The sequence below is a fragment of the Neofelis nebulosa genome, chromosome 5 (genome assembly GCF_028018385.1).
Source record: "Neofelis nebulosa isolate mNeoNeb1 chromosome 5, mNeoNeb1.pri, whole genome shotgun sequence".
Classification (NCBI taxonomy): Eukaryota; Metazoa; Chordata; class Mammalia; order Carnivora; family Felidae; genus Neofelis; species Neofelis nebulosa.
Window position 1 is genome coordinate 71,846,321 of NC_080786.1, and position 24,443 is coordinate 71,870,763.

The window sequence follows — 24,443 nt, forward strand, 5'->3', positions numbered from 1 at the left end:
ATATCTAGGAATTTACCTTAAGAAAATAATCCACAAAAATGAAAAAGTTATATATACTAAACTCTTAATTATAACATTATATATAATAGGGGAAAAACATAAGCAATACATACTTAATAGGAGAATGGTTGTTAATTTATTAGCACATCACTTGATGGAATATTATATAGCAGTTAAAAACAATTATGAAAACTATGTGGCAACAAGGATAAACACCTATGTTAGTTAAAAAAAGAGTTACTGAAGCTATTACAGAAACCTAAAATATATCACAAATGTGATGGAAGTTTACTTTTTTACTTTGTAGAAGTGTCAGAAGGTATGGTGGCTCTCCTCCATGAAAATCGCAGGACGCTAGCTGGGCTTCTTCTGTCTCGTGGCCCTGCCATTCTCCACATGCAGCTCCTGTTGCATGGTCCAAGATGACTAATCTAGCCTCCCCTGTCAGGATTAAATCCCAGCCCATGGAAAGAGGGAAATAAAAAAGGGAGACATGCTCTTTCCCTCTAAAACACAGGCCTGGAAATCGCATGTCACTTCTGTTCCCACATCATTGGACAGGACCTAGTCACGTGATTATAACCAATTTCAAGAAATGTGTCCAGCTAAAAATTTTGGAGAATGGATGTTGGAGGGAAACTTGTGGTCTCTGCCAATCTTCTATATTGTTTTTTTTTTTTCAATCTTCTATAATGTTAAGTGAAAAGAGCAAGATGCAAAAGTAACTGCACACTACATAGTAATTATGGAGGTAGCTGGGTGGCTCAGTCAGTTAAGCCTCCGACTCTTGGTTTCGGCTCAGGCCGTGATCTCCCAGTTCATGGGTTCGAGCCCCACATCAGGCCCTGCTCTGACAGCACGGAGCCTGCTTGGGATTCTGTCTCCCTCTCTCTCTGCCCCTCCCCTGCTCGCTCGCTCTCTGTCTAAAAGAATGAATAAATAAACATTAAAAAAAAAAAGGGGGTAGAAACAAAAGAACAAGGAGCTTTAAAAAAAAGAACAACCCAGTAATTATGCAGTGGAAAAGACAGGCAACACCTTGACCTAATGGCCTGACCTCACACACACAAAAATTAATACCACATATGATGGACACATGTATAATACCCTAAGAAGAACACGACCTATGCAGTATGCCAACCAAGAATGAGCACTGCTAGGAGTTTACTCAAGGGATACAGGAGTGCTGATGGATAGGGGCACATGTACCCCAATGTTTATAGCAGCCCTTTCAACAATAGCCAAATTATGGAAAGAGCCTAAATGTCCATCAACTGATGAATGGATAAAGAAGATATGGTTTATATATATAATGGAATACTATTTGGCAACGAGAAAGTATAAAATCCTGCCATTCGCAGCAATGTGGATGGAACTGAAGGTATTATTATGCTAAGTGAAATAAGTCAGTCAGAGAAAGACAGATACCATATGTTTTCACTCATATGTGGATCTTGAGAAACTTAACAGAAGACCATGGGGAAGGGGAGAGGGGAAAATAGTTACAAACAGAGAAGGAGGGAGGCAAATTCTTAATACAGAGAACAAACTGAGGGTTGATGGGGGGAGGGGGAGAGGAGAAAGTGGGTGATGGGCATTGAGGAGGACACTTGTTGGGATGAGCACTGGGTGTTGTATGGAAGCCAATTTGACAAAAATTATATTAAAAATAAAAAAATAATTGTAAAAAAAAGAATGTATAACCTCAGTGTAATTCAACCTAATCACAAGGAAACATCAGCCAAATAAAAATGGTAAGTATTCCATTTTTTTAAAAACCTGAAGTGTATTTATTGAAAATATGAATGCCATAAAACACCAGGAAAGTCTGTGGAAATCTTCCACATAAAAAGAAGATGAAGAGAGACACGCAATTAAATGCAATACTTGACACTGTGCTGCACTGGTGCGAGAGGAATTGTTATGAAGAATATTAGATCAACTGGCAAAATCAGAGTGTGGAATGTGAATCACATAAGAGTAGCATGACAGTAAGAAGTTGATGACACTATGGTTGTATGAGAAACTTAGGAAATAGACATATTTAGGGTAAAGGTGATATATGTGATATGTCTGTGACCTACCCTCACATGGTTCAGAAAAAATATCGTTTATATTTTATATTTATCAATGTGTGTATATACATGTACACATAGGCATGTGTACAGATACATATACATATGCATATGTATATGAATATATGTACACATATATACATGTATTATGTATATGTGCATCTGTGTGTGTCTTTCTATATAGGTTTAGATCTGTGTGTGTGTGTGTGTGCGCGCGCGTGTGTGTTATGTGCTGAATTGTGTCTCCTCCACAATTCATATGTTGAAGTCTTAACTCAGTAGCTGAGACTATGACTGTATTTGAGGTAGGGTCTTTAAAGAGGTAATTAAGTTAAAATGAGGTCATTGGGTAGGTCCTAATCCAACATGACTGGTCTTTTAAGGGGAGGAGATTAGAATACAAATATGTATGGGGCTCCTGGGTGGTTCACTCAGTTAAGCATCTGACTTCAGTTCAGGTCATGAACTCACCGCTCATGAGTTGGAGCCCCACATGGGGTTCTGTGCTGATGGCTTGCAGCCTGGAGCCTGCTTCGAATTCGGTGTCTCCCTCTCTTCCCTGCCCCTCCCCCACTACATTCTATCTCTGCCTCTCTCTCAAAAATAAACAAACATTTTTAAAAAAAGAACAAAACATGTCCAGACAGAAGATCATGGGAAGATGAAGGGAGATGACAGCCTTCTACAAGGAGAGCTGCCTCAGGAGAAACCAATGCTGCTGACTCCCCAGTCTTGGCCTGCTGGCCTTCAGAGTTGTGAGAAAATGTTTTCTGTTGGTTAAGTCCCTCTGTCTATGTGCTTTGTTCTGGCAGCACTTGTAGACTAATGCAACATATGTGTATATCTATATATCTGTATGTGTGTGTGTGTGAACGTATGTGTGTTTCACTCACTTACCACCCTTATATACACACAGGAGTGACAGCAAATTCAAGTATGTGAAGTACAAGAATTCTGGATAATCTGGGTAAAGAGTATGTGAGCATTCCTTGTACTATTTTATTTTGTATTACTTTCAAATTTAAAAGTTTTTAAATAATATGCAAAAGAAATAAGTGTATGCCCACCATGATGGCAAATGTGAACAAAATCTAAAAGTGAAACAAGAAGAGATAAAATCATTGACATAAGGTAGAGGAATTAGTTTTTCTCTCAAATATCCAACTTCTTGTGATGCTATTTTATTCTGTTTTACATTTAAAAAAAATGAATTAGAAGTAGCTACCCCTTACTGAGTCTAAAACATAGCAAACACTAATTAAGCACTTTGTCTATTTTATCCTATTTATTTCTTACAATAATGCTGGAGTATAGATATGACTGTTTTCACTTAAATAAGAAAACTGAGGCTCAGAAGGTTAAATAAAGTAAGTAGCTTAAGGTTGCATCAAATAAACCTTGTACCAGGGGCACGTGGGTGGGCACCTGGGTGGCTTAGTCGGTTAAATGTCTGGCTTTTGCTCTGGTCATGATCTCACAGTTTGTGGCAGGCCCACATCAGGCTCTCTGCTGTCAGCACACAGCCTGCTTCAGATCCTCTGTCTCCCTTTTTCTGCCCCTCCCCTGCTTGTGCATGTGTTGTCTCTTTCTCAAATATAAACATTAAAAAAATAAACATAAAAATTCTACCATATTTCAAAAATAATTAAAAATAAACAAATAAAAGCACACCTGTCTCAGAGGGGAAGGGGCAGGACTGGCTTTGGTACACAGCAAAGTGACTTTCATTCTAGCACAGTTCTTTATAAGTGCCCAGTCTCCTCCTTCCCCTTGGATGTGCATAATTTATTTAACAATTCCTAATTTTGGGATATTTATATTGCTTCTAATATCATAATTAAACCTTTCCATGCATTCTTAATTTTTTCTTTGGAAGAAACTCCCAGAGGGAGATTTTAGCCAAAGAGTATGTTTTTTAGGCTTTAGACGTTGGACTTTGAAGTTGCCCTCCTGTCGATGTTGAACCAATTCATACTCCCGTAGACTGCGTAAGAGGGCATCAATTTCCTCAAGGCCTAAAGGTGTAAAGTCTTCAAGTCTGTTGAAACCCTGATGGTATGATGTTGTCACAGATTGTTTCTTTTGACACTGGAATTCTCAACATATTATGTCCCACTCAGCACAGACCTTACACCTTTGCTCAGCATTCCAGATCTTGGCATTTGACACTGTTTACTAAATTGTTTGATATCTTCATTGAATTGCAATAAAAGATGATTAATGCCAACAAAACACATTTCTTCAGAAAGTAGTCTTCTGTTCCCTGTAGGCATTTAAAAATCTGTCTTTCATTTCTTTGAACACGATAATCATAGTTATTTTATATTCTGTGTTTGAGAATTCAAGGACCTGAAGTCTTGCAGGCACGTCTTTGTGTGTTGGTTATTTCAGCTGTCTTCCCTCATCACGCGTTTTCTTGTGTGCCTGATGTTGTTTCACTGTGAGCTTTTGATTTCCCTGACATTTGCTTCTGTCAACCATTGCCAGTCCAAATCATGTTAAGGATGAAATTGGTCTCCACAGAGCCAGTCGGGCCCCACTTACAGTCACTGATGATAGAGTGGGGTGCTGATGGAGCATCTGGGGGAACCAGTTCACAAATGCTTATGGCATTGGAGGTTCCCTGCTGCAAGGAAGAATGTAAAGCATTTGGGGTTGTAAGAGCTGCTTTTGTCAAACACCTGCTGGGTGATGGACCTGAAGGAAATATTCAACATGTTCGGCAATATGGCTTTGCTGTGTTCCACCTTCACCTTCAATTGTCTTATTCAGGGGCACATCCCTCAGGCTTTCGATTGTATCCCTGAGACATGGGCTGTGATGTTCAAGGCTGGAAAAAAGGAAGTTTTCCCAGACCCAGACTCAGTTTTGGACTGAGTATGTGACCTTGCATGGAGCTGTGGCATCAACATAGCAGTGGCTGGCAACTTTTTGGCAAGCTGTGCATCTTTCGTCTCAGAGTCCTTCTTGGGAAACGTGAAGACCACTTTACCCTGGATATGAGACCATGGTTTCTCCTTAGCCGGATTGTTTTTCCAGATGTCGTTCCATTTGTTATGCATATCATGGTGTTCTTTTAAGATTTTTTTTTAACGTTTATTTATTTTTGAGACAGAGAGAGACAGAGCATGAACGGGGGAGGGGCAGAGAGAGAGGGAGACACAGAATCTGAAACAGGCTCCAGGCTCTGAGCCATCAGCCCAGAGCCCGACGCGGGGCTCAAACTCACGGACTGCAAGATCGTGACCTGAGCTGAAGTCGGACGCTTAACTGACTGAGCCACCCAGGCGCCCCTGCATATCATGGTGTTCTTGCTCTTCAGCACCAGAGCCTTTCCCTATACCTAGAAGGAAGCACGGCTCTGTTGCATTTACTTGGAGACCACAGTTTTTGCTCCCATAGCAAAATACTTTAGAAAATCTTTCAAAAGTTGGATTTTTAAGAAGGGAGATTTCCAGGTTGCTGTGTCTTCTCTGGACATCATGTCAGTACACCAACAGTGACATGTGAGATCCAAAGATGATGTTGTGCTCTCAGGAATGCATAGGGATCGGAAGTAGATTCTTAAAAATCTTTATTATACACTTTGTGCTCTCATAACTGTAGCATCATTTTATGACTCTAGTAAAAGGGGAAGATTGATGCCAACTTGAAAGTAAGGGAAGTCCTGTCAAAACAGGAAAGAAAAGACCTCAGATCCTTGAAGGAATAAAGGGAAGGAGGGAGAAAGAAAGGGAGAGGGGAGAGGATGGGGAAGAGAGAGAGAGAGAGAGAGAAAGAGAATGAAGTCAGATATGAGTATCCTTTCATTTTTACCTACTCGAGGTCAAACATTTTTGGGGAGGGAAGGAAGTGAGAAAGAGATGGGGGACATGCTGTAGCAGAAATATGGTAACAGGTATTGAAGAACCCAAGGACACTGGCATTAGTAGCTCACTTCCTTGGAGAAGGCAGTGAGAATAAGCCTCTTGGGAAGCCCTCCTTTGGCCCAATGCCACATTTGTTCAACCTGAAATAGGAGCAAGCACTAAAATCCTTGAGGTAGAGAGGTAAGAAGGGAATTTCTAAGAAATGAAGGAAGAAACTAAGCCAATGCTAAAAAAGACATACTATGCTCTAGGAAATAATGGATGCTAAAATGAGGGTGTCTGGGTGGCTCAGTTGGTTGCGTCTAACTTTGGCTCAGGTCCAAGCCCCGCGCTGGGCTCTGTGACAGCTCAGAGCCTGGAGCCTGCTTTGGATTCTGTATACCTCTCTCTCTGCCCCTCCCTTGCTCGTGCTCTGTCTTTCAAAAAATAAAATGTTAAGGGCGCCTGGGTGGCTCAGTCGGTTAAGCGTCCGACTTCGGCTCAGGTCACGATCTCGCGGTCTGCGAGTTCGAGCCCCGCGTCGGGCTCTGGGCTGATGGCTCAGAGCCTGGAGCCTGCTTCCGATTCTGTGTCTCCCTCTTTCTCTGCCCCTCCCCCGTTCATGCTCTGTCTCCCTCTGTCTCAAAAATAAATAAACGTTAAAAAAAAATAATTAAAAAAAATAAATAAAATGTTAAAAAACTTTTTTTAAAAAAATAGGTGCTAAAACGTATTCTAATTTAATAGTATTTAGGGCTTAAAAATGAGGGAAATAGGGAGAGGTTGGTTAAAGGGTACAAGCTTTTGGCTATAAGATGAATACATACTGAGACTCTAACGTATAACATGGTGACTGTAGTTGATAAAACCGTGTTGGATTAGAAAAAATAAAAAATAACATGAGGGTAGGGAAATTTCCAGGCAGGAAAGTCAGATCATTTATAGGTAGAAAAGTCAAGCTTACTTCAAGTATCATGTGTTTCCATTTTTAAGAAATTATTTCTGACTAGCCATCCATCTACCTTTTAATCCATAGATATACAGAGAGAGATACCCGGAGTGAAGTTCACCTATTATTAATAATGTTAGCTCTGAGTGAAAGAATTCTGGATGATTTTGTGCTTTACTCCTTGTAACTTTGTTTTGTCTCAATGTTTTCATGTTGTTTCTATTTCTAGGACCACCATGGTGGGAAAATGTAATGATCATTTCTATCTGAGTGAACTAATGTTTAGTTCCAGAAACATTTTTGTCTATATTCTTTAAAAATAGGAGGGGGGTGGGCACCAGGGTGGCTCAATTAGTTAAGCAACCGACCCTTGATTTTGGCTGAGGTCATGATCTCATGGTTCATGAGTTCGAGCCCCACCTCAGGCTCTGTGCTGATAGTACAGAGCTTGCTTAGGATTCTCTCTGCCTCTCTCTTTCAAAATAAATAAATAAACTTAAAAAAAAAAGGATAAAGGGATATTGCTTTTTGTTTTGGCAAAAATGGAAAGAAGAATAAAGTTTAGCTGGAAACTTGAATACCAGTAACAATATTGTACATTTAGGTCTGTGTCAGTCAGCTTCTGCTCTGGTAACAACCCCAACATCTCAGTGGCTTATGATAATGATCAACTATTTCTTAGTCTTAAGGGCTGAGAGTTAGCTTTGAGTCTGCTGGGCTCTTCACTACGTGTCTTCGATCAACCTTTGATAACCCTATTCTACCCAGAGGGAAGCATGAGAAGGGCAGAATAGGGATGAACAAGTTTGAACAAATAATGTAATATATAACATGGACCTTGATTCCATGCTGTCTTGTCTTGTTTCTTCATTTGTGCCACGTATTTAACTTTTGTCTTATGAAACTATAAGCTTCTTCTCCTTCTTCTTCTTCTTCTTCTTCTTCTTCTTCTTCTTCTTCTTCTTCTTCTTCTTCTACTTTTTGAAACTATAAGCTTCTTAAAGGGCAGGCATTAGGGCTTTGGATTCTTTCATTTCCTAGAGGTGTTACCTTGGCAAGTTATTTGATCTTGTATAGTCTTGATGTCCTCATCTGTGAAATGGGGAGAATAACTGGCCCTACCTCTAGGGTTTTGCTAAGATTAAATGATATAACACATATGTAGCCCGAGGTGTAACAGAAGCTTAATATGTTGTTCTTTTCCTATTTCTCTCCTTCTCTTTTCCTTCCCCCTCCCCCCTCCCCCCTCCTCCTCATCCTTTTATTGTCCTTCTTCTCTTGCCAATTTCATAGGACATACGTTTCTTGAGAAATATTCATCTATTTAAGCTGTACTTGCAAACTATTTAATTTGATGGGGCTGTCAAGATGACATTGGAAATGATACAACACAGTTTACAATGACTGACACCACACGTATGTGTCAGAAGTTTCATTAGCACATCTTAACTTCCTCCATACTTTGGAGCTTTCTCCCAGTGTAGTCTCTTGTCATGGCATCCTTTCAGGAAGATTTAGGAGACATCTGAGTTTGAAAAAAAATACAGAAATTAATGAATGTGCGAAGGAGAAGGAAGGTGCAATTCTAATATAATTTTTTTCATCCATAGAAAAAAAAATATATATATATTTTATCTTCTGAACACTCTACAGATGAAGAGACACAGTATGGAGTTGTTACCTAATTCTCTCAGGTGATATAGGTAGGAAGCACAGTTGGATAGTCACAGCTGGGAGCAGAGTGCTGGCCTTCACTCTCCCAAATCAATGTCCTGTTGATTTTTACTTTGCAAATTCTCTCACATAACATGATTTCCACTGGCTTCCCCCGGTTTGGTCATTCTTGCTACATGCACTCTTACAATATCCCTCTGCAGGCTCTTTCTACCAGCTGCTGTCCCCCTGCAACTTAAGTCATATCTTGCCACCAACTTCATCTTCCTCAAAGGTCAGTTTCATGTGTGTCACTTTCCTACTCACCATTTTCAGTGACCCTCCATTGCCTGTAAGAAGGAGACCCAAAGTCCTTTCCCTTCTCCAATCTTCCTGCAATGTCATATTCTTTTCAATGATAAACTTCCTGGATCCTTGATTCTTGTCAAACTAGTCTGTTCTTTGATTTTATTTTGTGCATTCCCCCAGTAAGCTAATTGTGACCTGTGTCATGCAGTTGACAATTAACCCTGTGTATATTGTTTGTGAAACGTTGCATCTTAGGTGAGCAAGGGAAAAGTATGGACTTACACATTTATCAACTATATTTTGGGCATTGGTGATGTGTCGGGCATGAGATGCTGGGAGGTAGGAGTTGAAAAGGTAATAGGTAATTTATAGAAGAAAGTATAGTTCCTTATTAGAAAAGAAGTAGAGAGGTAATTCAAGTGGTATTAATTTGGGGCACCTGGGTGGCTCAGTCGGTTAGGCCTCCAACTTCGCTCAGGTCATGATCTTCCCACTTGTGAGTTCGAACCCCATGTCAGGCTCTGTGCTGACAGCTCAGAGCCTGGAACCTGCTTTAGATTCTGTGTCTTCCTCTCTCTCTGACCCTCCCCTGCTCATGCTCTGTCTCTCTGTCTCAAAAGTAAACACCAAAAAAATAAAAATAAAGTGGTATTAATTTCTTATGACTGCTGTGACAAATTACCACAAATATGGTGGCTTAAAATGACAGAAGTTTATTTTTTCACAGTTCTGGAAGTCAAGCCCAAAGTCAGTATCACTGAGCTGAAGTCAAGGGGTTGCCAGGGCCATGCTCCTATGGAGGCTCTAGGAGAGAACTTGTCCTTGCCTCTTGCAGCTTCTTGTGGCTGTCAGCATTCATTGTCTAGTAGCCACATCATTCCAATCTTTGCCTACATCATCACATTGCCCTTTCGTCTTCTATGTATGTCAAAGCTCATTCTCCTCTCTCTCTTATAAGAAAGTTTGTAATCACATTTAGGGCTCACTCCAATAATCTAGTATCATCTCTCCATCTCAGGATCCTTAATTTAATCACACATGCCAAGCACAAACTTTTTTTTTCTATGTAAGGCAATATTTATAAATTCCAGAAATTAGGAAATGAATATCTTTAGGGAGCTGTTATATAGTTTATTGTACAAGTCATGAGATCATAAGAGCTTTTAATTAAGTATAATTACTTAGTACTAAATAATAAGTCATCAGAGTTTTAAAAATTTGGTCTGAATTTTCTAATAGTAGCAGTACCATTTAGAAATTGTATTCAGCTCTTTGTAACGGAGCATCACCCACCGACTACCCCTTTCAACAAAAGGTGACAAACAAGATAAAAGATAAAAATTTATTTAACTTTTATGTAAGACCATTCAGAAGAAGGCAGCTCTAAGATATTTTCAAGGACACAGTATATTTCCATTTTTATATTCTGTCACACTTGGATTCCATTCTTAGGGTCACCTCAAGTTCCAAGATGGCTGCTGGAGTTCCAGGCGTCACATCCAGATGCTGGGCATCAGAGAGGCATAACCTTCTGCTTACATCTTAATGTCTAGAACATACTAGATGCACTGAGATGCAAATTTGGAACATATGGTTTTCCTTCTGAGCATATTAGACAGTTTATTTTTCTAAGGGAGAAGGAGATGGTTATTGGAAATTAATTAGCAATATTTCTACAGTAATAAACGTTCTTAAAAACAAACATTTTTGAGAAACTTCTTTTCTTTTTTCTTTTCTTTTTTTCATATATATTTAAAGCTTATAATGTGATGATATGATATATATACCCATTGTGATATGATTACCAACATCAAGATAATTAACATATACATTGTCTCACATAATTAACTCTCCTCTTTATCTCTCTCTTTCTTTCTTTCTTTTTTTCTTTCTTTTTGTGGCAAAATCCCATAATATCTACTCTTAGCAAATTTTAAGTATACCATACCATATTATTAAGTATAATCATCATGCTGTACATTAGATTCTCCAAACTTGTGCATCTTACAACAAGAAGTTTGTGTCCTTTGACCTACAGCTCTCACTTTTCCCTCACCATGGCCCCTGGCAACCACCACACTGTTTCTATGAAATCAGCTTTTCTGTTTTTTAAAGATTCCATATGTAAGTGATACCATACAGTATTTGTCTTTGTCTAATTTATTTCACTTAGCATAATGCCCTCCAAGTTTATCCATGTTGTCTCAAATGGCAAGAGTTCACTCTTTTTATGGCTGAATAATATTCCATTATATATATATACATATACACCACATTTTCTTTATTCATCTAGTGAGCAGATAAAAACATTCCTGCTTTGTCAAAGATTAGTTGGCCATACGTTTGTGGGTCTGTTCCATTGATCTGGGTTGGGTGTCAGACTTTGGCTCAGGTCAAGATCTCACAGTTCTTGAATTCGAGCCCCACATTGAGCTCTCTGCTCTGACAGTGAAGAGACCGCCTCAGATCCTCTGTCTCCCTCTTTCTCTGCACAAGAAACAAAGCCTCCAGCTTTGGTTTCCTTTTTCTTTTTCTTTTTTTTATGCTCTCTCTTTTTAGTTTTATTTTTTAAATTTACATCCAAATTAGTTAGCATATAGTGCAACAATGATTTCAAGAGCAGATTCCTTAATGCCCCTTATCCCTTTAGTCCATCCCCCCTCCCACAACCCCTCCAGTAACCCTCTGTTCTCCATATTTAAGAGTCTCTTATGTTTTGTCCCTCTCCCTGTTTTTGTATTATTTTTGCTTCCCTTCCCTTATGTTCATCTGTTCTGTGTCTTAAAGTCTTCATATGAGTGAAGTCATATGATATTTGTCTTTCTCTGACTAATTTCACTTAGCATAATACCCTCTAGTTCCATCCACATAGTTGCAAATGGCAATATTTCATTCTTTCTGATTGCCGAGTAATACTCCATTGTGTGTGTGTGTGTGTATATATATATATATATATATATGTATATATATGTGTATATGTATATATGTGTATATGTGTATATGTATATATGTGTATATGTGTATATGTGTATATGTGTATATGTGTATATGTGTATATGTATATATGTGTATATGTGTATATGTATATATGTGTATATGTGTATATGTATATATACATATACATATATATATATCACCTCTTTTTTATCTTTTCTTTTTCAAGATTGATTTGGCTATTTGGGGTCTTTCTGGTTCCATACAAATTTTAGGATTGTTTGTTCTAGCTCTGTGAAGAATGTTGGTGTTATTTTGATACGGATTGCGAGCAACTTTTCTATGTAGAAGCAAGGTTTAGGCCTGGGGATACAAAGACGTATTACAATGATCTCTGGCTGCATGCAGCTTACAATTGAGTTAGGGCAACAGAGTGCATAAATAAAAGATCAATATATATATATATATATATATATATATATATATATATATATATATATTTATATATGGGGTGCCTGATGGCTCAGTCAGATGAGCATCTGCTTCTTGATTACAGTTCAGGTCATGATCCCAGTGTTGTGGGATCAAGCCCAGCATCAGGCCCTGTGCTGAGCATAAAGCCTGCTTAAGATTCTCTCTCTGTCTCTCTCTGTCTCTCTCTCTCTCTTTCTCTCCCTCTGCCCCTCTCCCTTGTTCCCTGGCTTGCGCTCTGTCTCTAAAAACAAAACAAAATTAGAAAAAAAAATATATACACACGTTAGTAGCTAACGAGTGATATAGACAGTAAGTGTATGTGATAGGCTTTCTGGACAATGTGGGGCAAGTAGAATTTAGATAAATCTAGTGAATGAAAGAGAATATATTCCAACTGGGGTACATCATGACCAAAAATTAAAAGCATGAATGTTCATGAAGTAATCAATGAATATTGGGTAGACTGATACAGTTATAGATATGTATGGAGGAAAGCAGTTCCCCAAAGTAACCTGCTGTCATTCCCATAGACAGGAAGGAAAGAGTCAGATTTGTGGATAATGATAGAAACAATAAGAATGGTTAGCATGTTCCAAGAAGTCGACTAAGAGCTTTACAGATATTTCAAATCCTTGTAACAAATTCTGCAAGGTGAGTATAGTAGCAATTATGCACATATGTATGTATGTATGTATGTATGTATGTATGTATGTATTGGTGATCAACATACCTTCTCTGCAGAATGGGCTGTTTTCCATGAGAAAAATCTGGATCCTGAGCAGAGACACATACGGATGGAATGAAATTATTGTCCCATTAACAGGTGGCAGCATCTGGAAAGATGGCCACTACTGTGACCTTGGATCTTTAGTTTGTGGTAGTTCAGCCTATCCTTCAGTATTGGGAGTCATCCATTTCTGTTACAAGACACTCCTTATTGCTTAGGTAGGCCAGAGCTGGTTTCTATTGCTTATAATAGAAGAACTCTAACTTTGTGAGTCTCAGAGAATGTGTTGCAAGCTGCAGATTCTGAGATGAGGGGGTATTGGAATTGTTTTTCAGTTACAAATTGAATAGAAGGCAGTTAGATTTCCATTCAGATTTCGAGACAGATACTAGCAGCCCATAAATACTCAGTGGTGAAATAGATCAACCAAGGTAGCATTTGTGTTGTCTGTGATTGTATGTCCAGAACCACGAAGATCTGGGGGAAGGTGGCTGCCCTAGACCCCAGGGAGAAGGAAATGTCAGGGCTCTGTTTTATTAAAAAAAAAAAAATTTTTTTAACATTTATTTATTTTTGAGACAGAGAGAGACAGAGCATGAACGGGGGAGGGTCAGAGAGAGAGGGAGACACAGAATCTGAAACAGGCTCCAGGCTCTGAGCAGTCAGCACAGAGCCCGACGCGGGGCTCAAACCCACGGACAGTGAGATCGTGAGTCGAAGTTGGACGCTTGACCGACTGAGCCACCCAGGCGCCCCAGGGCTCTGTTTTAAAAGACATTGGACAATTTTGATGCAAGAGATGGGCATGCTCAAATATTTACAGTCTTTAAGGAATAGGATGAATCTCAAAGTATTTATGTGACCATGATAAAATGATTATTTCCTGCTTGCAGCTGCAGAATGAGAGTCCAGAAATCAAATCCAACTTTTGAAAGTGCTGTCTCACTTTTCTTTTCACTTACTTTATGTTCATGTTACGGCACAGATGAGAAAAGAGTACGGTCCCCATAAGTGACGTGGAAAATCTAGGAATATGTAGGAGACATGGAGAATCCCCAATTCTGAAATCCTTCTGAACTCCACCTCTAACACTTCCTTTTCTAAGGAAGCTACACTTCCTTTCAGAATCTCATTAGCATTGTTCCCTTTAGGCACCCCTGCAGTGTTTTCTACTGATAACTGTTTTCATTGATAACTCAACGTGGTCCCTAAGAGTAAACTGCAGAATCAGAGTGGAAAGAATTCAGCAGCTATAGTCAAAGGAATCATGGGGATCAGCAAATTCTATAAAATGCGGCAATATTTGTGGGAATGAATTTTGAGGATATTTAATCAAGCAGGGCAAAACATGAATTTGGATCAAGCCAATTTGATCAATGTGTATTTACTCAGCAGGCATTCTGTATAAAATGTATTGGCATGGGCATGATCCTAATACAAACTTGGGTTGCCCAGATGCTGACTCATGCTAAAGGATGACAAAACGGTTAGAAGTCCCTTGGCATAGCATAGAAGAAGGGACTGAAGACACAGAAATGCTGAATCTGACCTATCAAATATATCTCCAATGGGGCTCAGAGTCTTTCAAAAGCAATTTACTAATCATTCCAACAGGTCGGAGTGCTTCTTACAAGAGTTTTCCCTGAAGTGGGCTTTCTGATCTCTGTGGGGCTAAGAGTCCTAGGGAGATGCCCCGGGTGGTAGTAATTCACTGCCAGGAGCAAAGCTGGCATTAACAGATCTTAGGGAACGGCTAATTCACAGATAACTCTGGCTATCGTTTATTGTGGGGCTCCTGGGAGTGCAAGCAGTGGACATTCCACTAAGATGTATCCCACCCTCCTCAAATCCAAGTTTAGCAAGCAAAGACCTGCATCAAGGCACCATGCTAGACAGTCACAGTCACAGACAGGAGTTAGTTGATTCCACCGAGCTTCTTTTTTTTTAATTTTTTTTTTAACGTTTATTTATTTTTGAGACAGAGAGAGACAGAGCATGAATGGGGAAGGGTCAGAGAGAGAGAGGGAGACACAGAAACGGAAACAGGCTCCAGGCTCTGACTGTCAGCACAGAGCCCAATGCGGGGCTCGAACTCACGAACCGTGAGATCATGACCTGAGCCAAAGTCGGACGCTTAACTGACTGAGCCACCCATGCGCCCTACCACAGAGCTTCTTGATTGAAGAAGAGGCTGGGTTCCTCAAGAAAGATACTACAGTATTACCAAATATGGACACTGTGCACCTTCCTTCTGGCCTTCCCTGTAACCACTCCCCTAGTAACTGTGTCCTGGAGAATGAGAAATATCCAAACTTTTTAGAGACTATTGGAAACTGGCTCTGATGAGAACTATAGCCTGGTGGAATGCCACTCTTATCTGCCAGAGCAGAGGCTTATTGGGAATAGATGACGTGTGAGTTTATGCGTTTTTTTGTAATTTTTATTTTATTTATTTTTATTTTTATTGTATTATTTTTAATGTTTATGTTATTCTCTCTCTCATGCAGAGAGAGAAAGAGCTGCATGAGTGGGGGAGTGGCAGAGAGAGAGGGAAACAGAGAATCTGAGGTGGGATCTTCACTGTCAGAGCAGAGCTCAACATGGGGCTCGAACTCAAGAACTGTGAGATCGTGACCTGAGCCGAAGTCTGACACCCAACTGACTGAGCCACCTAGGTGCCCCTATTTATTTTTAAGTGTTTATTTTGAGAGAGAGAGAGAGGGAGAAAGAGAGAAAACGAGAAAGGGGGAGAGGGGCAGAGACAGAGGGAGAGAGAGAATCCCAAGCAGGCTCCATGCTATTTGTGCAGAGCCTGATGCGGGGATCGATCCCACAAACTGTGAGATCATGACCTGAGCTGAAATCAAGAGTTGGATGCTTAACCAAATGAGCACCCAGGTGCCCCTGATGTGTGAGCTTCTGACTCCCGTTTGCCTCATGGTAGGCAGAGAGGGACCCAAGCTCATCCTGTAGATAGTACTCTAGCTCTTGAAAGTATTATTGGAATACATGATCTTAGTGAACTGTAGGATCTGCACAATGGCTCCCTTCCCTGTTGGAGTAATCATTACTAGAGTAGGAAAAACCAAGAGGGAGCCACTGGTGTTTTCTCTCCCTAACAACAGTGTAAACATGAAATAAAGCTGCTCTTCCAGTGAAACTATATCAAAAACAAGGAAGACACAGAGTTGATGATTGCTATCATATTCCCATTCTTTCTCCCATCATTTCCTATTATTTTCACCATTAGAATGGAGAATGCTGGTGGACTAGGGTAAAGTTAACAGGGTGGTGATTTCAACTTAGCTGGTATTCTAGAGATGATCTCCTTACTGAAGCAAATGAACACATCTCCTGGCATTTGTTTTGCAGCTACTGATCTGGTGAAAGCATTTGTTCCATTCAGATAAACAGGTTTGCCATCATATGGAGGTAAGTAGCACAAGTCTAAAGTGATGCCAATTCTCTGATTCTGGATCATAACGTATAACCTGTATTGATCTTGACCAGTGGTTGGCAAACTTTTCTATAAAGGGCCAGATATAAATACCCTGGGTCCATATGGTTTCTGTTGCACTTTGCTGTTATAGCACAAAAGCAGTCATAGATGATATGCAAATGGATGAGTGTGGTTGGAGTCCAACAAAACTTTATTTACAAAGCAGATGGCAGGCTGGATTTGGTCCATGGGCCTCAGTGCACCAACTCCTGGTCTTGGCCATCAGCATCTACAGGACATCATGTTAATCCCGACAGTAATGACAATGTGCAGACAGGACCTGGGGAGCAGGAGGTGGCAGATGTCCTGTGACAGAGGGTAGGAGATATATTCTGAGAAATACAGGGGCTTGCCATCCCAGTGAAATTCCGGAGGGGAGTTTAATAATATAGAAAAATGAAGGTTAAGTTCTTCATCTTGAGCTCCCTATCACTAACAATGAGGCACAATGTTTGATGAGTTTCTTTGGATTTTGGAGCCAGTATGTATCATATTTAGGTTGCTTTGCCCATTTACTAGGAAGTCTGAAAAGTAATCTGTGGCCCCATGGTGTGTGTGTGTGTGTGTGTGTGTGTGTGTGTGTGTGTGTTTTACTGTGTTTACAATAGTCTTTTCTACACCTGAGCAGAGGACATGTCTTCCTGTGTGTACATGGAAATGACAGTGGACATGAGTACGGATGGTGTCAGACTGGCCTGAAAGGCAATATGCCTACCTATATCTATGAGTAACTTATGAGTCAGGCTTCTGGAAGAACTGTGGTGAGTATTACACATCACAGAACCCCAAGAGGTGAACAGGGATCTCAGATTTCCTTTTAAATTGACTAACAGCTTATCTCATCTTGATGTTAAGAATTGTTCAAGGAGTTTGCTCATTCCAGTGTGAACCTACCTTTTACTTATGCAGATTGTCCATAAGAAACTTGTTTAGTTTTATATGCGTGGTGAAAGGGACAAACAGATAAGAAAGAGGGCAAGTGGCAAAGAAATTGACATAATCAGTGATGGTATAAAAAGTTATTATCTCCCCTATTAAAAAAATAATAAATGGGGGCGCCTGGGTGGCTCAGTCGGTTGGGCGACTGACTTCGGCTCAGGTCATGATCTCGCTTCTGGGGGATTTAGAAGATTGTACATGTATATGTATGAATAGTTTTTAAATGGTTTACACACACACATATATATGAATAAGCTGTTCATGTATGTCTTGATTAATAAAGTGCATTCATTTAAAAGCATTCCTCATTTTATAATATCTTTCCCTCATTATATTAATACTAAAAACATTAACATGAAAGGGGATGTGATTTATGTTTTCATTAAAAAGAGTCCTCACTCTTGAAAATTTTAAGATCCTTTGGAGCTCCTACTGACAGAGGGGTAGCATTTTGAGCTACACATTTCACGCCAACAATTTCCTTTCCTTATTTCAATTGTATAAAGTACTGGGGACTTGCTTTGACTCTTTATAGAACATGTGCAATCACAGGAGTGCCTGGATGGCTCAGTCGGTTGAGCATCTGACTCTTTTGATTTCAGCTCAGGTCATGATCCCAGGGTCATGGGATTGAGCCCCACGTCAGGCTCTGCGCTGAGCATGAAGCCTGCTTAAGACTGTCTCTCTCTCGGGGTGCCTGGGTGGCTCAGTTGGTTGGGCGGCCGACTTCGGCTCAGGTCATGATCTTGCGGTCCGTGGGTTCAAGCCCCGTGTCGGGCTCTGTGCTGACAGCTCAGAGCCCACAGCCTGTTTCAGATTCTGTGTCTCCCTCTCTCTCTGACCCTCCCCTGTTCATGCTCTCTCTGTGTCTCAAAAATAAATAAACATTAAAAAAAAATAAATGGATAGTTAATGTAAAACATTGCAATAACACAGAAAAGCACAAAATTTCTTTTTTTCACTTAGAGATAACTACCATTAACATATGACCCATTCCAATCTAATCTCTATTCTATGCTATGCCTATATATATGTGTGTGTGTGTATATGTATTTAAACAAATAATAGTGCATATGTTTATTTATTACCAATTCTTGAAGTTTGCATTATAGTGAACATTTTTCCATGTCAATGAATATTCTTATAACATGACTTTTGATGGTAATATAGAATTTTCTTTTTTTTTTTAATGTTTATTTTTGAGAGGGGGGAGGGGCAGAGATTGAGGGAGACAGAGGATCCAAGGCAGGCTCTGTGCTGACCGGAGACACACCTATGTGGGGCTTGAACTCATGAACCACAAGAATCATGACCTGAACCAAAGCTGGATGCTTAACTGACTGAGCCACCCAGGAGTCCGTAGAGATTTTCTTAAATGGAAAAAGCAGTACATTTCTCAAGCACTGATCTATTGTTTTTACACTTAATAACCCGTGCTTCTTGTGGAGGCTAGCTGCCAGGATAGAAAATTTTATGGATATGCTCCAAAACAAGCTATCACCGTATATGGCTTTACTAGATCACTGAGCATTATTGGAGGGCATCTGAGGTCAAGAGCTATTCTACTAATTGAAATACTTAAGATATCTTTTTTCTCTGTAGATTTCCCCAATTCCCCTTTTTGGCATTAGTCACAGTAACATTCATGTCATGTTTTAATGTAACCCATGTCAGTTCTGGGAACAGCATTTGTGAAACAATGTATTTTACATAAAACACAAAGCTGAGTGCAAAACATATCTATTACAATGTCACAGATGTGAGTCATTCACCTCGTAGATACTTATTGGGTGCCCAAAATAAACAGAGCAGTACCTTTATGGGCGGGCACTATTCCACTGAGTTTCCACAATGTGCAAGGATCCTAAGAAAGAGTTTCTTTCAAACAGTGTATTATCTCTAGAGAGGGAAAGGATAGGGAATGAAGACGAATTAACAGTACAAAAGAAGTCACATGGCAGTATGCGATGATAGGCACAGGCAGTAGGGGCTGTCTGCATTTAAGACCCATCCCTGAAGGTTGGAACAGTCAGAAAAGGCTTGAAAGGATTGAGAAGATACAAATGAGAGTGAAGAGCTTTCAACAAAGGCTAGGAGACAAGTACATGTATCCCTAGGTACAATATAATCCACCTCACCAGAAGAAGGTGTGGGAGTCAAGTCTGAGAGAGTGCCAAAGAGTGAGGTCCTTGAATGCAAGGCCATGGGAGGCAAACTCACTGCCTATGTCCTACAAAGAGGCTTTTGAGCAGTAGAGTGACATGGTGGACTGAATACTTGATGGGACAAAAGTTAGTTCTTAGTCTTAGGTTCTCTGACATCTCTTCAGAAGGACTGTGAACTTATGTTGGAAGTGAAAATTGTTTACCCATCATCACTTTATTCCTGTTCTTTGATCAAGATCTACATGCAGAAACTGGTCCATTAGTAAAATAGTCAGGTTGAACTTTGGGCAGTGGCAGCGTTGGTGCCAATGAGGTTTACATGAAGCACCATTATTGCTGGTTGAAAACTTTTCTGGTTATAAATTCATATGTAGAATTTGTAAAATTAAATTAAAAGTTTCTGTAATTGGTCCAGGTTTTTTCAGTGAAGTTTCTCTTTTTGTCTTGGTACATTTTTATATTATAAACCAAATGTAATATCTTTGAAGACATTTTGAAAATAGAAACAAAATCCTATAACCAAATTCTAAACATAACTCTTTAAATTTTACATGTCTTTCCAGTCTTGCCAAAATGTATGTTGGTTTTTACCCATTTGCAATGACATCTTAAAAGCAATATAAGTATGTGAACCTAATATACCAAAAACATGTTAACTGATTATTGAACTTAGAGTGTATAATTGAGTTTTAATTATTTTTTTTAATTTTTATTTATTTTTAAGTTTTATTATTTTTGAGAGAGAGAGAGAGAGAGAGAGAGAGAGAGAGAGAGACAGAGGGCAAGTGGGGGAAGGGTAGAGAAAGGGAGACACAGAATCTGAAGCAGGTTCCAGGCTCTGAGCTGTCAGCACAGAGCCCAACTCAGGGCTCAAACTCTCCAGCCATGAGATTATGACCTGAGCCAAAGTCGGAAGCTCAACTGACTGAGCCACCCAGGCTACTTTAATTATTTTTTAAAGTAATAGTTACACATAATAAAAATGTACCTTTCTAGAGAAAGGTAAAGACTGGCTGTGGATCGCTCTCTAATCTCTCGCTTTATGTTCCTCTCCATAGAGCCTGACTGTCATTAGTTTCTTATGTAGTCTTCTAGAAACATCTGAAGGCCAAATACACAGAAACACACATGCACGCATGCACATGCATGCGCACACATATACTATGTGTGTGCGTGCGTGTGTGTGTGTGTGTGTGTGTGTGTGTGTGTAGTAGCCTCTGGATGTGTATAGATAGAATATTTACCACAGGTGCAACCACCTGCAAGGAAGGCCTGTGGTATGCAGGGTGTATCAGAGTGCCTTGCATGCAGTCCTTGCTTTTGCACACCGACTTACACTTTGCTTTTTTTCTCAAGTAATGTGATTTGGATATTGCTCCACATCACCACACACCAAGTGCTTCCTTCTTCTCAACAGTGCTGTATTTTAACCACTTCCTGCACATGGATCTTTAGGCTGTTTCCTTTTTTTTTTTTTTTTTTTTTTTTTTTTACTATGAACAATGCTCTAACAAATATCCTTACACAGTGTGAAGTTATTTGTAGCATAAATGTCTAGATGAGGAATTCCTGGTCATCTGCAGCATCATATACTGGAAACAGTATATGCATATCAAATTATGGTCAGTAATATTGTTATTGTTTACTGTTTTTACTCCCACCAACAATGTATATGAGGCCTGTTTCCTATACCCAGGCCAACGCAATATATGTTAATCAGTCTGAAGGGTGAAAAACTGTCTCGATTTAAATTGCGTTTAATCTAAAAAATTTTTAAACTGTAGGTTTTGAGTGCTTTTGGGTAAAGTTTTTCCTGTAATTAGACAAGCAAGCATCATCCATGAACCTGGATGTGAGGTCCGCTTGAGCCTTGCCTGATGGTATGAGAATTTAGAAGAGCTGGGCAAGCGGGGCGCCTGGGTGGCTCAGTTGGTTAGGCAGCGGACTTTGACTCTGGCCATGATCTGGCGGTCTGTGAGTTCGAGCCCCGCGTCAGGCTCCGTGCTGACAGCTCGGAGCCTGGAGCCTGTTTCAGATTCTGTGTCTCCCTCTCTCTGACCCTCCCCCGTTCATGCTCTGTCTCTCCCTGTCTCAAAAATAAATAAAACGTTAAAAAAAAAATAAAAAGAAGAGCTGGGCAAGCGAGGGTTCATCTCTGCCTGTTTCACATCAAATTCCAGGTACCTTTCCTGTCTCCCAGCTGAACCCGCACATCTGCAGAATCACGCAGAGTAACAGAAATAATGGGAAGGAGAAAAAACCCGATATTTTAAAGACAATTTGATCTGGGAGAGGCTTATAGAAATAAGCATTTTTATTCACTATTTCTTGCTATTTCTGCGTTCCAGTAATTGTCAGGAATTACCGCCCTTTACATTGCGTGTAGTTAGCGAACCTCAGCGGAACTGAACCTGTTTTAAGAATTTTTTTTGGAGAAAATAAGAGTATGCTGTAGGGCAAGCTAGTTTGCAAATTAGTCCCCCCCCCCTTCATTATTTATTTTGAGGAATTGGACCTGCAAGACAGGAATATGTGAGTCTGAATAAGATCTTCAAACGAGGCTACTCAATGTTCAACGCAGAAGCCTCGAACACATCACGCAAAATACGTTCCAAAGAGAAAAATATAAAGCCTCCCCGAAAAGAATCTTGATCTTCCTCTCCATGCGTAGGAAAAATCTGTATTATTGCAAAAATATATGTCCATCCTCACTGGATCCTGTTCTATTCTCTTTCAATAAGCTTTAGATGCTAAAAAAGTGAAGAACAAGGTTTAGTGAGGTTAACACCTAAGTGCAAAGCGCAAATTTAGATTTGGGCCCGGAGCTGTGCAATCCCGATTTGCACGTCGAATCCTATCCCTACCCAGGCAGGGTAAGTATCCGCTTTTATCTTCAGCTGTTTTAAAAGCAAGCGGTTGTTAACTCCCCCCCAATTCTGCCCTTTGTGTTAGCTGCCTCAGAGTTGCCCCTTCGCAACCTAACGATCTAGGGTAGAAAACACCTTGGGGCAGCCCCACCGCGGCCCGTCGGCGGGGGCGGGAGGGGGGTGTCCCCCCCCCCGCCCGCTTCCGGCTCCCGCGCCCGCGCCCCGGGGGTTCGTCTCCCGCCCCCCGCTGCCGAGCCGGATCGGGGCGCAGGGCCCCTCTCCAGCGCCCCCTCCCCGGCGCGCTGCGGCTGGCGCTCCCCAGCGCCCCGCCTGACGCTGCAGCTGGGCCGGCGATTCGCCATTGGATTAAAAATAGCAGCGTCCCCCCCCCCCCCCCCCCACGCCCGCTCGTCCGCCCCAGGCCCCCGGTGCCCGTTCCCGCCCCGCGGCCCGCTCCGCCCGCCAGCCCCGGCTCGGCTCCGGTCGCCCGCGCAGCCCGCCGCCGCCGCCGCCGCGGGCAGATCCAGCGCTCCGGCTCGGCTCGGCTCGGCTCGGGTGCGCGCCGCGGCCATGCAGCGCCGGGGCGCCCTGTTCGGCATGCCGGGCGGCAGCGGCAGCAGGAAGATGGCTGCGGGAGACATCGGCGAGCTGCTGGTGCCCCACATGCCCACGATCCGCGTGCCCAGGTCGGGGGACAGGGTGTACAAGAACGAGTGCGCCTTCTCGTACGACTCCCCCGTAAGTGAGGCTCGGCGGCGCTCGCGGCGCCTCGGGGGAGGGTCGCGGTGCCAGCGGCCTGTGGCGGCCGCGAGCCGCGGAACTGGGCGGCACGTGAAGCCGGGGGAGAAGATGCGCAGTGGCAGCCGGGGGACCTCCTCCCGCGGCGGCGGAGTTGGCTCAGGGGCACTGCAGTTCGGAAAACACTTAGTGAGCGCCTGCTGCGTGCCGGGCGCTCCTTTCCCCGAGGCTGCTGCAGCTGAGCACTGGGTCGCTGAGGCTTAGCTCCGCCAGCCTTCCTAGGCTGACTGGGCCCCAGCTCCCAGCTGCCTGGCCCCGGCTCCCAGCTGCCTGGCCCCAGCCCCGCCACCGTTTGAAAGGTAGATCCAATGGAAGAGTTCCCTGATCTGAACTGCACGTTGCGGATGATTTGCGTCCTCCCCGGGGCGAGAGTGGAGAGCGGGCGGGTGGACCGCATCGATCCCCCGTAGACATGCACAACCCTTCTCTTTCTGGGACCGTTTGCTCTGCCCAGGGATTCCCGCTCCTGGACGATTCTGATTTCCTCGCTGAGCTTTTCTATCTCCACTTTGCATTGCTCCCCCACTCCTTTTCTTCCCGTTAGAATGTCACAGGAAACCTTCGGGTGCCTCCAATTGGGCAGCAGAAATAGGGGGTCTACTGGATTATTACGGTTCCTTTAAGTCTTTCCCCTTCCTCTTCTAAATGAGTAGCTGGGGCTGAGATGCATTAGTATAAATTATTAAAAGTTTAGTCGCGGGTTGTGACCTGAGACTGGAGGGGGAAGTTACGACAGATCACCGCCTTCCACCCAGGGAGGTTGGTGGTGTTTTTCACCAGGTGGTATGTATATGTGTGACAAGGAAAAGGAGGGTGAATGTCCCTTTCAAGAGTCAGATGGGCTTCAAAGTGACTCAGCTGTCTGGCGTTTATCATGTCTTTTTGAGGACCAGGTTATTTTTATCCACCCACTTTAGATCTCATGTGTCACCGGCAGATCTCAATGCAACCGGGAGGTGCATTGGATTAGAGGGACTGAGGCAGGTTTCAAACAATAGTCTAACACATTTTATTCACATTATGTAGAGTATCGTTGGAGGGGGAAAAAAAAGAAAAACCAAATGAGAGGCCAATTTTCCAAAGTACCCTTTATTATCTGGTGGGTTGATATTGGCTGATGTCAAAGCATATTTGTTTGTTATACATTGGAGTCCCAGAATTAATATCCTCTCTCTAGGATATTTAGTTTTTCTTTTATGCTAATTT

At 41.6% G+C, this 24,443-nt stretch overlaps 1 protein-coding gene and 1 non-coding gene across 2 annotated transcripts in view; both read left to right on the forward strand.

Annotated features, from left to right (window-relative positions):
* The first annotated feature begins 19,851 nt into the window (after nucleotides 1-19,851).
* Nucleotides 19,852-19,991, forward strand: LOC131513226 (U4 spliceosomal RNA). The gene has a single exon (XR_009262460.1). It is a non-coding gene; the product is annotated as a U4 spliceosomal RNA (small nuclear RNA).
* Nucleotides 19,992-22,862: 2,871 nt separating this feature from the next.
* USP13 (ubiquitin specific peptidase 13) overlaps nucleotides 22,863-24,443 on the forward strand; it is a 120,404-nt gene continuing 118,823 nt past the window's right edge. Inside the window, exon 1 of the mRNA XM_058730575.1 lies at nucleotides 22,863-23,177. Within this exon, the coding sequence (XP_058586558.1) occupies nucleotides 23,010-23,177 (168 nt within the window). The 5' untranslated portion in view covers nucleotides 22,863-23,009. The remainder of the gene's footprint in view (nucleotides 23,178-24,443) is intronic.